This window comes from Xiphophorus couchianus, chromosome 22 (genome assembly GCF_001444195.1).
Source record: "Xiphophorus couchianus chromosome 22, X_couchianus-1.0, whole genome shotgun sequence".
In the NCBI taxonomy this organism is placed as follows: domain Eukaryota; kingdom Metazoa; phylum Chordata; class Actinopteri; order Cyprinodontiformes; family Poeciliidae; genus Xiphophorus; species Xiphophorus couchianus.
This window is the reverse complement of record NC_040249.1, coordinates 4,544,175-4,560,106: the sequence shown is the minus strand read 5'-3', so window position 1 is coordinate 4,560,106 and position 15,932 is coordinate 4,544,175. Positions and strand designations below refer to the sequence as shown.

At 38.8% G+C, this 15,932-nt stretch overlaps 1 protein-coding gene across 1 annotated transcript in view; it reads right to left on the bottom strand.

Annotated features, from left to right (window-relative positions):
* Positions 1-15,932, bottom strand: part of kcnh1a (potassium voltage-gated channel, subfamily H (eag-related), member 1a) — a 71,204-nt gene extending 55,272 nt beyond the window's left edge. The window contains exons 1-2 of the mRNA XM_028006522.1: positions 15,509-15,932; positions 7,793-7,916 (exon numbers count right to left, since the gene is read on the bottom strand). Coding sequence (XP_027862323.1) covers positions 7,793-7,916; positions 15,509-15,581 — 197 coding nt within the window. The 5' untranslated portion in view covers positions 15,582-15,932. The remainder of the gene's footprint in view (positions 1-7,792; positions 7,917-15,508) is intronic.

The window sequence follows — 15,932 nt, the reverse complement described above, 5'->3', positions numbered from 1 at the left end:
TGGTCTCATCTGTATTTGCCCCAAAATCAGAGGGTTATCTCTGGGAAACAAGATGCAGCAAGAACAGCAAATGCTCATTAACTGTACCCAAGTGCGACAGTGGTTGCTGGGAGACGGAGAAGACATCCAGGATCTCTGCAGGGTTTTTTTTGGGGGTGGGGTTTCAAGGTGCAGACTGGAATCCAGGATGTGTCTGTCAAGCTGTCACATGAAAGCTTAAAGTGCTACTTTAGCTGATCAGGATGAGGAGGACAAACGTGCAGCTGCTCAGAGGATGCAGGGTCATGATAACTTGCACTTTTGAGAGCGTAGGCTCACTGAGGAGCCGGTGCATAAAAGGAGCAATCTTACAGTCTATTGGCATGTTGGAGAGAGGTATGCAGACCCATTAAGCCTCTTAAAAATCTATGGGGTGCTTGCAATGACATCACAAAATGTACCCACAGCCCATCTTGTCAGAGGACAAGATGTAAGTGTAACAGTAGCAGCCAATTTTGAAGTATCACAATATCAAAAGCAGTTATTAGGAGAGGAGAGCACAGCTCAGAAGCACAATGTGGCGTCTCATTGCTAGTGGTATCTTGTTATCACTCTGTTCTGTACGTCCTTAAGAGAGGCGGACAAGCAGTTAACTGATGTACTAATGCTAACACCCTATTCCAGTTCTTCTCAAATGCAGTCCTCAGGCCCCTCTGCTCTGCATGTTTTAGATGTGCCTCTATTCCAGAACAGCTGATTCAAATGATTGCATGACCATCGAGTGCTGCAGAAGCCTGTTAATCACCCACAGGTTCAGTCCAGGTGTGTGGCAAAAGGGAAACACCTAAAACATGCAGGGGAAGGCGGCGTGAGGACCGGAATTGAGAAACAGTCAATGAAACAGATAGAAACGCTAAAAGTCTAACAGTATAACATTGTAAACTATTTCCCTGATAATCCCAGCCGTTGTCGTTCATACTCATTTGACCAAAAAAATAAATAAAAATAAAAATTACCACCTTGATTTAACAGAGGCTCCCATTGGATATCTTCTAGAATGATTCATGTTTCCATTTATTCCAGTGGCATCGAACAAGTGTAATCGCCGAATTGGTGAAATCAAATGATACAAAGCAACAGATGAACTAAGAGCTATGTTAAATGTGCAAAGTAAGAGGATTTCCAAACACACAATGCTTGAATCAAAAGGCGGAATTACAGCAGGCTGTGCAAAGGCCTCATCAGTAATCATTCATTTGCTTCAGGTGTGTTGCAGCAGGGATGCAGGATTTGCACTAACTTCAGTTCATATTTCTAGACTAAACTTATTTAGAAAGCTTGTAGTGAATACTGCATATCTTTTTGCTGTTGTAAAATAAACGATTTCAGAAAGTAAAACGCCTTGTCAACTTGTCAATAAATAATCCAGCAAAGTCAACAGTGTTAGCAGTATTACTGCTCAGGGGTTTTTGTTTTGTTTTTTGCTTGTTTTATACGTTTCATGTTTAGTTCTTGGTCTTTATTGCCTCTCTTCAGCTCTGAAGCTAAATATCTCCATCTTTTGTTTCCGTTTCCTGTCGTTCCCCTGCGGCGCCCTCACTTACCCTCGCCGTGTCCCCTCCTTGCCATGTCACCACTGCCCACTTGTTGCTCAGGACCTGCATGCGCTGCCCTAATCACTCCTCACTCTATCATTTATTATCATTGTTCGGTGCTGAATCCTCACTCCTGTCTGTCTACATGCGCCTTGCTTGTTTGGAGATTGTCTTTTGGATTTGCGGTTTTGTTTTGTTTTTTCTCTGTTCGCTCGCTACAAGTCATGTATTTGGCTCATTTTATGATGATTGTACAAGAAAACTGAGGCGGAAGTGGATGTGTTAAGGGTTTTGAGCAATTAACGACATCTAAATTTAGATAGTTAAGACGTAAATAAATGGTAGATTTGACCTTTTTTTACTATTCAACCTCAAGTGACACTATTTCAGAACTTTTAAATGTTGTGACAGCAGTCAGTAAGCCACTGGCGCCGCCTTCAAAAGTGGAGAAGCCTCTATGTTTCATTATAATTTAATGACAAAACTAAGAAGATGCTTTTTACTGGAATATTTGGAAATGAAGTTCAGATTCGAACGATTGAGGCTAAACCTGCACAACTCCAAGTTTTCAATTTCTTACTTAAAATAGCTGTTTTTCTCCATTTAGAAAAGAATCCTTCTACAACAGGGTCTCTGAGATCCCAAGCAAAGACTCAGTAATAACTATGCTGCACCAATCAGTCCTAATAACCACATCAAATTAATAGAAGTTTGAAAGAAGATCTTGAGCGTGGCTAAAGCAGCGTAAAGCACATGATGTTCTGAGAACAATTGTTCACGCTTTCTTTCATATAACTCACCTCATCTTGTCTATTATTGCCTACTTCAGCCTACCTTTGAAGGCTAATGGCAGCAGAGTCGGGACAAAGTGAGACGGATGTGGAAGAGAAAACTTTAACACAACTCAACCGTGTGCTAACTTCCCTCCAAAATATTCAGTCTGCATCAGCTTGGCTTAATTCAATCCACCAAAATGACAATCTGAATTTATTTTATTTAGACCTACAAGATAACATTCTGATGTATTCTAATCAGCATTTTTAACCAGAAGTAGAAAAAATTGTTGCATTTCTACCTAAACCACTTTGACTGTTTTACATTTTTGTTTTAAATGTTTGCACAACTAAAATTATGCCATGGTGTGGCGCCTCATAAAAACCGACGCCTTACGTGGACTTAAGTCTTGGATTCTGTAAATTGCTGGGAGTTTTTCTTATATCAACTACATAAACTGCAGGCTAAAAGTTTGGATACGACGTCCAGACATTAGGTTTCTATTCAAACCGCTTTTCCTTCAAACCAATTTTATGGACTCCAGGATGCTCTGTTCTCAGTGCTCCTTCAAGAACACACTGATGTCACCTGAACATTGCCGAAGAAATGTTAATGAAAGAAAGGAAGGGCTTGATTTTAGACCTGAGATCATTTGCAAGAGTCAAACGTTTTAGAAAGTAAAAATAAAAAATCACGTTAAAGCCAGAGAGCCTGAGGTTAATTTAAAGAAGGCAAAGTCAAAAGCAAGACGGGAACTGTGGGGAAACGTCTGAAACGTATCCTTTTCAATAAAATTATATGTTTCTTCCAAAATCTTTGGATCTATTCTTCTATTTATCTATATTTCTATAAGTTTATGCTTGCATCACTAATCAGTAGACCTAAGCAGCACTAACTAGCATGTGTGCTCCTGCCTTTCAAATGAACAAAGCTTTAGTTGCCTGTCTGTGGAAGGCGTCTCACCGATGATTATATCATTAGAAATAAATACAGTATATCCCTCCTCCAGCTCATTACAGTTACCTCAGCTAGGGGTTTGGAGGAACTTGTCATTAATCATTCATTAATTGCCAGGTTGTGGTATCGAGTACCCTCCAAACTCATTTGTGAGACACATTAATAAATGTTAGCAAAGCTCTTTCAATCGGCTCCCCGATTCAGCCGGGAGGTTTCCAGGTTTGTTTTCTTTCCTCTTACGCCGCATCTCCCCGCAGCAGTCTGAAAATAAACCTAAAACAGATCATCTGACACTCGCTCTTTATATTTGCGTTGGCAAGTGTTCTTAAGCTTATGTTTACGGGGGGGGCCGCATGTCAAAAATAGTAATAGCCGATGTGCCGGCTGTGACGAACACCATCTCCCGGAGCAGATGAAATCTCCCACGGCTTCTTAAATCTGCCAGCACCAACTGTGATCCTATTTATATTGGGCACTGACTTGCTTATTACAGGCACAGTAAAAACACAAGTTGGATAATAGCCGAAAATATGGCTCATTTGTGATGGCTTTTATCACTTTACCAGTACAGTTTTGGGGCGGGCGCCTAAGGGGGAGACTGTATGTCCGCAGTTTTACAGTTACAGCGACAAAGAACCCGTTTCAGCTCTTGCAGCCTGACCACGTCACAGATCTCTGTTGTTTCCAACAGGAAACACCTACTGGACTCTGAACATCGCATCAGATTGTCATTGTCTGGCGTAAAAAGAAAAGAAACGCTGTCATGAGTGGCTGCAATTAGCCGCTGAACTCTGCACACGCACTTTAGTCATTAAGATAATCACCCGGGGCTCTCGACTTAATTGACGGCTATTTAAAGTTTATTGTAACGACAGACAAACGAAAAATGTGTCGGTTCGTCACAGCTCGGCCTTTGAGCCTTGTCGGCGTCGTGACTCTGTCAAAGTCAATCAGTCAACAAGTCTGTCACTGGACGGATTTCGAGGAAACTAGGTCAATGATCACAATTCCCAAAGAAAAAAAGACTTTTCTTGGAATGACAAAAAAAAGAGGCTGTTTCATTGTGTTGCAACTATCTTGACAATTAAATAAAGTTTTTTTAAATAATTGCACTCGGACACAAATTACAGTCCATACAAATGAGGTGGAAATATTTCCACAAATACAACTTTCGGGCCTGCCTTATTTGTTCCTCTCCCTCTCTACGCGTTGTGCTGGAACGGTGCCTTCGAGGCACCTTCCTGCAGAAAGAGGCTGTCGTGTAAACACGGGAGAGAAAACACTGCAGCTGCAGAAAATGTGCAGATTGACGCTGCTTCTAGGCACCTTTGGCTTTTAATTGACTTTTTCGGGGGTTTTTTTACAATGAGCCATAGAGAGTTCTCACAAATCCCATTAAAATCAAGAACAAGAGCGAAAGGGTGTTTCGTTTTCTATTATTTAAGCATGTAGGTGGAGCATTTATATCACTGTCACTAAAAGTCTCAGAAAGAAAGAAAAAAAAAAACCCAAAGGAATTGAAGTTTTATGTTTTAACAAACTCAATGATTAGTCGAATGTGTTGTTCTGAACAATCGCTCCCTGAGGTTTTTTTTTAATATTACTCTATATGCATACTTAAAACACTTAAACACACTTCTCATTTGGACTTACTTAAAAAAAATGACTGCAAAGCTTATATTGTGTTCATAGCTGAACTATATAAGCCATACAGGACATCCAACTTCTGTGTGCTGTGTTAGGATTTCATGTGAAATCAAGACAAACGGCCCATGCGTCAGTGAAGGAAGAGGAAATGATTTATAGTTTTCAACATTCATTTGACCCCTTCATAAAATTCATATAATCGTATAAATACTGATGTTCTGTGAAAGACTCTAGAGTATGTTAGACGAACATGAAACACTTCACCAATACGGCCGTTTTGTATCACTGTTGAGGAGAAAGCAATAATAAAAAATAAAAAAAAACACTGAGAATTTCAGTTTGCAGTTTGCCATGAGACATGAGGGAAATAGGAAAGGCCTGGAAGAAGGTACTCTGGACCAATGAGCCCGTAATTAAATGCTCTGTCAACATCTAAACCACTATCTGTGGTGGAAAACTAACATTCCGCATCACCCTGAACACACCATCCTCACAGTGAGCCATGGTGGTGGCAGCATACTTTTCTAAGGCAAGGACAGGAAAACTGCTTTCAGTTTATGTTAAGACTGGTGAATCTATTACAGGCAGAGATTCACCTTCCAGAACAACAACAAACTTAAACACAAGAGCAACAATGGACTGGTTTAGCTTCATCGTTTTCGGTCTTAAACCCACTGGTTTTAACGTTGTGTTTAACAATAATAATTTAATAATAATGTTAATTTGACTCATTTGCAAATGAACTACAAACATTTCAAATGCAATTGTGGGAGAATCAGGTGCAAGTGCAGGTACGTGTTTAGTTTTCTTTTTACTTTTAGCTTAGACGTATAATTTGGAAATAACTAACCAAAGTTAAAACGCGTTTCTTGTCCTAAGTTTGCAAACCAGTCAGACTGGGTAATTGTTATGCTCAATAACCAGGCTAAGAACTGATGACAAAATATTTGTTTTCCACATTTTATACTTTAAAACACTGTAGCAATGTGTTAACGAAAATATATGATATAAATCTGTTTGTGGCTGTGCGCAAATCACAAAAAGGACAATAAATACAAGCAAAACTTTAAAAAATAAAAAACTCTCCAAAAATATCACTACAGTTCTATCTCACAAGACGGCCATGTTTTCAGTCAGGGCTTTGAGTTTTGGGAACATTTTTCTTACTTATATCTGTAAAGATCTGGGTTTTGGTGTGCGATTATTAGTTAATTTAGTCCCTGTGTTATCTTGTCGAGTTCCTGATTGATCCCACCCGTCTCTTGTTCCCCTGATTATTTCCCTTGTGTGTTTAACCTTGCCTGTCTCCTCTGTTCCCCGCTGGATCCGTGTCATAGGTGTGTCAACCTGGGCTAGTGTTGTCTTGTTCCTCACCTGTGGTGCCTGGCACTGAGTTCTGTTTTGAACATCATTAAACTCCTTCATTCACTTTGAACATCATTAAACCCCTTCATTCACTTTACCCCGGGTCTCAATCCTCATCTACTAACCACTTTGTGACATTATCAAATTCAATCCTGAAGGCTTTAGCCGAATTCAAATGTTATCACAGGAACACATAATTAAACAAATAACTAAGCTTCAACTATCAATGAAATGCTAATGGAGGAAATTTTGTTTTGTTTTCACAACAAATGAAAATCAAACTCCAGCTGTACTGTTGTTTTAGGAGGTAAAACAACAGTTTTAGGCTCATTTCTTAAGCGGTACAAGTTCTAAAAAGTCAAGGAATCACTAGTTAGTGTTGGCTTAATGTTTTGGAATGGCTAAGTCAAATTTCAGATCAAAATCCAACCAAGAATCTCCTGCAATATTTGAAAAATGAATGTTCTCCATCCATGTGAGCATGAGGTTAGCAAAAGCAACATTTGGGAATTGCTTCCGTCGTCGTATTTTTATTTGTAATAATAAAAATCAAACCATGGATCCGTCTCTCTTTACTTCATATTTATACGCTGCTTTCTGTTGCGGAAAATCTTTCCTGCCAATCATATTCCTGGATATAATCGGGTATATTTTTAGAAAATAATGGTAGTTCGCTATCCCATTTCCTACTGCTCTATGTGAGACTACACAGATTTTATTGCAGACATTTAATCCTGCTTGATTAAAACATAAATAACATTTTAAGCAAATCCAATGCCAGTCTTTATAAACAGGGTACAGAATCAGAACAAAAAAGAAATCCAACTAAAAACACAGTTTTAAAGATATTCCTGGAATTTCACCCACTTTCAAGAATTAGTTAATAACAGCTATTTCCACTGGTGAAATACTGACCAACTTTATTATATTAAATCAAAAATAGTCTGTAATTGAATATGGATAGCCTAATAGAAAGGCTTTCAAGATATTTTTTGAATTTACTTTGGGGGATGTAAAGGTTTACAATCGGGGTGCACCGATTGCACTTTTCTGGCCGATCGCTGATTACCAATCTCTTAGAAAGCTTAATCTGCAGATTCCGATTTTGGCCGATACCTTTTTTTTTTTGTTGTCCGAAATGTTGCTCAATAGAGCAAGAAAGAAAGTTGTTGTGTTGGCAACAGTTGGGTCACTATTGTTAATTGTAAACATGCAGATATAACTTGGAGGACTGGTCTGTCAGTCGAACCTTTCTCACCGGAGAGCAAAAGAGGACAGTACTTGATTCTTACACATTTGCCAAGCTAGATAAGATCGGTGGATAAGATCGGCTTCATATGTAATAATCAGCCGATCACCGATCTCCCAAAACTAAGGAAATCGTCACGGATAAATCGGCTGGCCGACAAATCAGTGCACCCCTAGTTCACAAATTTCAACAGTGACTTATAGGCGTACATCTGGTCGCCCCCTACCTGCAGGTGCTGCTTTTCTGCATCACCTCCGCCCTGTGGTACCCTGACAACTTGCAGAAGCCATCGTTGCTGTAGACGATGGGCCAGTCCACTATCTGAGCGTTGCCCAGGACAAAGTTGGTGTCTGTTTTGAAGAGGACATGAAAGAAGAGAGCAACTTTAGATGACAGGGTGCTATCAAAAGCCATCACATCCACAATCTAAAATGATATTTTTGCTGAGGAGAAGGTCGAGATGAGCGAGTTCTTTGGAAACTCAAAGGAAATCCGACTTAAAACATGTTTAAACAAAAGTTAAAAGTTAAATATGTCTTAAATCTGTTTTTGTAATTACATACAGACTTTTACGTTTCAAAATATTTAAATGTTAATTGGTTTCGACGTCTAGCTAAGGTACATCCTCATAATTTGAATCTTTGAAAGCTGTGTTTATTGAAAAAGTGTCGTTTACACAGTAACGCTTACACCATTAGTTAAAAGCAGCAAATGTACTGCCTTTGAGTGCCAAAACGCTTTTAAGTGGTTGCCATTAGGGTCTCTAACTGTCTACGCCTCATTACATCCTTCACACAGGGTAAAACTCTTGCTTCAAGAACAGAGCACCATAAAACCAGCTTTTCTTTTTTCTTTCTCTTAACTTTCTCTGTAGAAAACGCAAACAACTCTCCTCTTGACCGCTCTTTATGCAGAGTGTGTAAGAAACCTAATTTATCATTTTGCCAGTGTGTGAGGTTTAATCTGATTAAGGCTTCTAAATTGAACGATGTAAAAACCCAAATATTCAGATACAGACATACAGTAGATACAGTTTCAGTCAAATGTTTGGGTTTACTCGTCAGGGGGGTTGGAACTCACATTCATTTGAGGATTTTTAGTTTATTTGATTTGTTATTTGCCAAGGGTGGAAGTGATCATACAACAAAAACAACTAAGATGAAGATTTTTTCATCGTGTGGATGATTAGGTCATCTTTTAATTTTACCAACATGTTTCTTCTGAGTGGCGATAATATGAAACATTTTGGAGTCCTGACCTAAATATGATAAAACATTTGTTCAGAAAGCCAAAGATTAGGGTGATGGTAAGGAGCCCGTCCTACTTCAAAGGCTTGAAGCTCATCATCAAAGATAAATCAGATTTTAAAAAAAGAAGAAATCATCCAAAAAAAAAAGCTTGTTGGTAGTTTCAATAAGGTTTTCCTGTTGATTTTTGAGAAAAATAGGTTATAAATAGCTTGTAATGTGTCTTTTTTTCTTTTTTTTTTAATTAAACTGAATAAAATGAAATGTTTTTTTTTTAAAACTAATGATTGTTTTAGGTCGTTTTGTTGAGTTTTGAGACATGCCTGTCTCACTTCCAACCAGAAACAAACTTGGTTTGGACGAAATTCATTTTAAATTTACATCTGCCAAGGGGTGCGAGTCATTTTGGACTTAACGGCAACCTCAAAAATGTTTTACCTTATCGCAAGTTACCGCTGTAGCACATTATTAAGATTTCAAAAAGCGTCTGGCACACATTTTGCTGGATGTTGGACCGCTCTTGCACAGAAATAAACAGGTTGTCATCCTGGCATAGAGCTGGTTTTAACCCCATTCCTTAACTTTTCCCTTTGAATTTAGGTTCGACAAAGGTCGAGCAATATGACAACAACAACCATCAGTATATTTGGAATAGTCAAGATGAGCCTTTGACTGTACCAAGTAGTGCTTTCACCACCATGATGTGAGGCTTTTTTGATATTAGTCTAAACATTTTCTAACCTAGCTCCACATCAACAAATAGATGCATGAATTGCAACGGAGTCAAATGTTCCCTAAAGACAATGTTACCAAAAACAGGCATAACTTGGGCTGAGAAGTGATGAAGCAGACTCGGACTGAGCTTTTGGAACGTTTTAAGTTATGTTGATCAAATTTATTTAAGTGTTCAAGTGTACAATCATTCCACCCTGGAGAAAAAACAATTCTAGTAAATCATTAATGAACTTAAAACTCATCCTATAGTCATGCTTGTCTGTCATAAATCCTTAAATATCTATTTATATTTCAGTTTTTAGCTATTTCTAAGGGAAATATAATAAGAACGATATGTAAGTCTCTTTTGTTACACTTATTAGATTAATTAGATTGACCTAACTTTTGCAGGAGAATAAAACATTTGCACCTAATTATTTGGCATCTTCCGCCTACATTTTAGAAAAATTTGCAGGACTTGAAAGAAAATCAGTCTTTTTGTTTTGCAGATATCCACAAAAAAAAAAAGTTAAATGTACAATAAGAGTAGCATTTTTTTTTAAAGCAAATAGAAACAAACAAAGCAAACATTTTAAAATGAATTATCCTAATTTTCACATATGAGATTGTGAGTTTTAGTCTGAGACGACCCTTTTTATAGTTACTACGATAAAAGGGTTGGTAAAAGAGCGGGGAGAGGGGAAAAAAAAAAACTGGCCACATAAAACAGAAAACTTTCATCGACACAGAAAGTCACAGTAACACAAACAGCAACTTAAAGCATCAGCACAGTGACAGAAGATGATCCACAACACATCACATGCCCAGGTGTCCTTCACAACAGCCACATGCATGAGGATCTTTGTGAGAAACGGGGTTGGAACTGAAACACTCTCTGGCTGACTTACTTCTGGGAAATACACATCATTGAAACGGCTAAAGAGCTAACAAGGCGCAGAGAGATACTGAAATAGGGAGCACTCCATGTTAAACTTCACAGTGTACCTGTCTGTCTATGTGGCAGTGTCCAAACTGAAATGTTTGAAAAGAAAAGAAAGTTAACAGAGTACAGGGAGAAACATTTGAATGAATGAAGAATGTCAGACAGAGATGACGATCTGCAATAAACAAAAGACACACAGCTCTGGATCTTTAATGCCAACGGACTTATCCATAATTCAAGTGTTTCAAATGTTTTCCATTAACACACTGTGCATTTTTACGGGTAAATGCAACGTTGTAGCTTTATTAACATTAAAAGCATTTGTCCACATGGTTATAATTTTTGCGGCTGATTGTCGATCTGTGGTTTTTATAAAGCGTTGACCTGCGAATCGCTGCTTTTTCTGATTCTCATTAAGAACTGCAATTCACGACTTCAAAACGCTTCTTCCTGGTCTCCTGCTATGAGCGGTCAATAATTAATGGCACCAGGAGCCGAGGCAGTGTCCCACAGAGCCAGCAGTCATAGTGAAGCAGTTCCTTTTTTTGTTTTGTTTCTATTTTGTTTGCTCCTGTATTACAAAACACATGGAATAATTGTCAAATTGATATGCTTAAGTCTCACGAGCATTTTCTATTAGCAATTAGCAAAGTTAGCACAGCCAGCATTAATAAAACAGCAGCTTTAGTATTCTTTCAAGAGACTGTCAACCTTTTTCTTTATTGCGAAATTTCCAAGAGGCTGACAGCATTCCCAAATCCAGGATGTTCAATGACAGGCAGAAGTTGGAAGCTCAAAACGATTCAATTTTTTTTTTTTAAATGGCAAAACTTGTATTTTTTTCAGCCTTCCTGTTAGCTACTGAAAGTCTCACTCTCTCACACACAACCAGAATGAAAGCTGGCATATAGTTCTCCAACTATTAGCATCTCTCTTTCATTTTTAAACGTAGTAGAGATTCTGAATGTGGGCACATTTTAGCAGTTCTCTGTAGTTGGCAACTTCCTTACCGATTTGTGCTGTTGTTGTTTTCGCCAAATCAGCTCATTGTGTCACACGAACATCATAAAACACTGCCTGAAAAAAAAGGATGTCTACATCTAAAGTAATCAAAATAACACAGAGGCAGACACTAACTGTCAGTAGGGGTGTGTAAGGTAAAAAGCCAGATAATTACAGTGTCATATACACATATATATTCAACCTTAACTTGACTCTGCTGGCTGCATTTTCCCTCTATAAGCTTTGATACGAGCTGCTTAAAAATGTGCTCAACCTACATGCCAAGCAGAAGACGTGAGAGCAAAAATCCTGACAGATGTTATAAGAGCAATTACAAACCCTAACCCACTGCAAATTTATTTTCAACCCTATTTCTTCAACACGCAAACAATGGTGCCAAACAAAAAACAAACGCATGGAGCCTGACGGTGAACAGCATAACCTGCAGCACGCAGAAGATGCTGCGCAGGCTTCACGGCTTTAGCTGCCAGCGTTTTCTTGGCTGCTACTTTTGATGCAACAGAACCCGGCTATTTAGTGTCAATGCGAAACAGACGAGGCAACACAAAATGAATCCGCTTTGATTAGAATCCAAATTTTACTTCCTATTTTGATGACGGACGGACGGGGGGAAGCTCTCATGAATAAAAGTACTACATTTTTGCATCTAAGAAGCAGAAAATATACAATTTCACTTGTATTTTTTATTTTTTTTGGAAGGGAATCCAGGGTGTAAAATAGCTTTACAACAATATGCCGTTTTGGGGATAAACAAACGTTTATAGTCACTTTCAAAAGTAGAAAAAGTCAAACCAAACATGTATCAATCAATCGGAATAGGGGGATTTACTTTCTACTTTTACCAGTGATCCATGAAATGATGAAAACTAATGTCTTGAGTCATCAAAGCAATTCCATCATTTCATAATTTCTACTTTATTGACACACAAACCTATGTAGTTTGTTGCAACTTTCTTGAGTTGAATGAAAACCAGATAAAGATTAGTGACCTAGAATCTAGTAATGCCTTCATTTTCTGTTTGATTTAAATCTAATACTTCTATATGAAAAAGCAGCAGCACATTTTGTTCTTTTTTTGTGACTTATGCCCTAGAGGACAAAAAAAACAAAACATCTAATCAGTCAAAACTGGAACAGGCAGGTCAGATGTTAGAGAAAACCAGAAATCAGCGTCAGCCGGGAAAAAAAAAGTCTGATTGATGAATCTGTGGCTACATGAAAACACTTTTTTCCTGGATTATTGGTCTCCATTTCCTGTCCCTTTGGCACGACACAGAAAACAGGTTGGACACGTGTAATTGTGTTAAAGCTGACCCACTGCAGATACAGCACTGATGTCGAGGGTGTGAAAAAGCTCTTTATCAGGCCGGATCCAATAAGACCCAACAAAGCCCAAAGATTTTGCAAATTAGCTATAAAAATTAATAAACTAGTTAAAAACATCCTTTTTTTCACAAAACCGATACAGATGTGGACACATTTCTTGGACCCTTGGTGGAAAATAAATTACTCTTTCATTGCAGCCGAATAATCTGAAATTGAAGATTTAAGAAAAATCAAGTCTTTGACTTGATCATATTGGTTTAGTGGAGGGAGAAAATCCATCTTATGAAATATTTGTTCTATTTTTATTACCGATTGCACAGCTGTTAGCAAATATCCCTTTAATATAAATGTGGCGTATGTCCTGAATTTGTACTTTACTTTTGAAACTATTTTGTTTGTAAAAAGTTGAATTAAAAAAACTATAAATTTCTGCTTCCTTGGTGTATAAATGTGACAGCACACATTGTTCAACCCTTTCCTGTCAAGTTTCTATAGCAACAGTTAAATGGGACGTTGATTTGTTTGGGAGTGAAGCCACCAGAAAGCCTCTTCTGTCCTACCTTCACAAACGTAAGCATGTGGAGTTTTTCAAACTCTAGTGTAGCTCAAGACTGTGAAACACTCCGAATGAGCTCGGCATAAAACTACAAATGAAGATTGGAAGAAGCGCATCCTGCCCGCTGTTAAGGTACAGTGCAGAATCCATGATGCTGTGGGCCTGTTTCCCTTCCTTAACTCCATCTAGAAAGATTTTGTAATGAGGAATGCGCATATTTTTTTTTCTAACCTTATTTTGTCATCTAAGAAAAGTGCTTTCCTTTTTCACAGAGTGTATTTTGCGTACATAATCAGCGATTATAAACACAAAATTATACTCAGAAAAAAATCAATGTACAGGTGCCAATAAATTCATCCACATCTGCAGGCTGCTTTAAAAATCCACATCTGAGTTTAAAGGAAGTCGTTGAGTCATCATTTCTGCTATTTGTGAGCTACAGTCCAGAAATGTCTGTAGAGCCAAAGATCTGTAGCAATTTTTAATTAGTGGTCAGAGACAAACTACTGGCTAGGAATGTAAAAATCAATATGTCTAGGCAATTGTGATGAGTTGCTTATTTAGCAGCAAAAGGACGACTTCCTTCATTGTTTACGAGCTCCCACCCACCACTGTCCCGGTGGCATCCTGCAGATTTAAAGAGTCATGTTTTTTTTCTTCTTCTTCTTCTTCAGTTTGTTTGTAGCAATAAACTGCTTACTAATCAATAACCACAAGGTCATAAGAATGGATTTTTTTTTTTTAAGTTTGGATTTACCTTTTTAATATTTAATAAGATGTTTGTTTTCTGTCATCGTGCATTTTAATACAGATGTCTTTTTTTAAATGATGGTGGAGCTGAAGGGTTTGCTTCTGATGAAATGATCGTTTCCTCTGACAGAAAACGCTGCGGCCATGGGATGTGTGCACACATACATACACGTACACGCCTGCACACATACATACACGTACACGCCTGCACACATACATACACGTACACGCCTGCACACATACATACATGCATGCATACATACATACATCGTGGCTCGCACCCAAAACCACACTAGCGTCCCTGCTTCGGTTTCACAGATCACTGCTCAGTGTTACACCTCTCCAGCTCACCCTGCCACTTTCTATTTCATCTAATAAAGGCCAAAGGGTGACAGGAAACAATGCACAGGGCTTCCAATTTTCACAATACACTTCTGTGTCCAATGTGATGGATTATCTATTTTCTATCAGCAAAAAAAAAAAAAAAGCTTGATTTTTCTTTTTTTTTTTTTTTCAAGCTAGAAATGGATACAAAAAATTCACCCTTCTATTTTTTTATGCTCTGTGAATAAAACTGTGATTATGTGACGAGGGTTTAATCTGAATCCGTTTTATCCTTAAACAAAGTCTGTTAATTGCTTGTTTAATCACCCCTCTGTGTTCTACTTTGACAGTCAGCAGCATTCTACAAAAAACTACCGGGCTTTTTTTGTTGTTTTTGTTCTGCCTGGGTGAGCAGAATCTGTTGTTTAGTTAAAGCTGGGTGTTAAATCCTCTTAACAGCTTGAGGCATTTGCAACAAGGGCTTAAGTTGAGTTTCAAACTGCACCCTGGATGATGATGATGATGATGATGATCCCCCCCAAACACCAGGAATGACAATGAGCTCCACGACAGTTCTGCACCTTTCTGCATGTTACGAGAAAATCAGCCTCTTTTAAGGTTTTCCTCTCGCTCCTGGAAATCCCTCTCCATCTCTATCTGGCCCATATGTTTCTCAGCGGAGACTTCCACTGGTCTTATGTAATCAATGTAATGATTTCAGTGACCTGCTGTCTCTCCTCTCTGCTTGCACTGCAGGGACTAAAACTGGTGCTTTAAAAAATAATAAAAAAAATAAAAAAAATCCTATCACTGTGAAAATAGATAATTACATTAACAAGAACTAGACACACTTCAGCAGTTCTCTCTTACAACTTTTTTTTTTCTTTTTCTTCTTTTAAAGGAAGAAATATTGGATTCTGTGCAACTCAGTAGCCTCCTGTTTCCCTTCGTTGTGCGTTTATTTGATGCCGTCTAACAATTTCTGGCTACACTGAGACCTTTGCTAAACTGTTCACACCTTGCAGGTCAGTCTACCGTCATAGTGATCATCATCCTTACCGTTCGACCGTCTGACAATATTCTCCAAAAAAGTATTCTGGGGGGCCACAAGTCCCCTCCGCCCCCCCGCCATCCTGCGGCTTCACTCAGTCCTCTGCAGATGAAAATGTACCCCTCAGTGCCTCGCTGCTCTTCATGCTTTCTCCTGTGTGGGTTTTTTTTTTTTCTTTCTTTCTTTCTTTCACTGAGGGAGCTGCGTGCGTTTCGCGGACAGGAGCTGTCTGCTCTGCTTCGTTAGCCTCCTCCTCCTCCACCACCTCCTCGTCCTCCTCCTCAGCCCGGTGGGATGCGTTGGCGCCTCACGCACCGCCTCATCATGCAGGAGTGGAAAACAAGACCGGGACGCACCGCACTGCACAGTGCAGGAGGGGCAAGCCTGCGAGCCGAGCCTGGAAGGTCCAGGAGCGCCATCTGCCGGATCTGC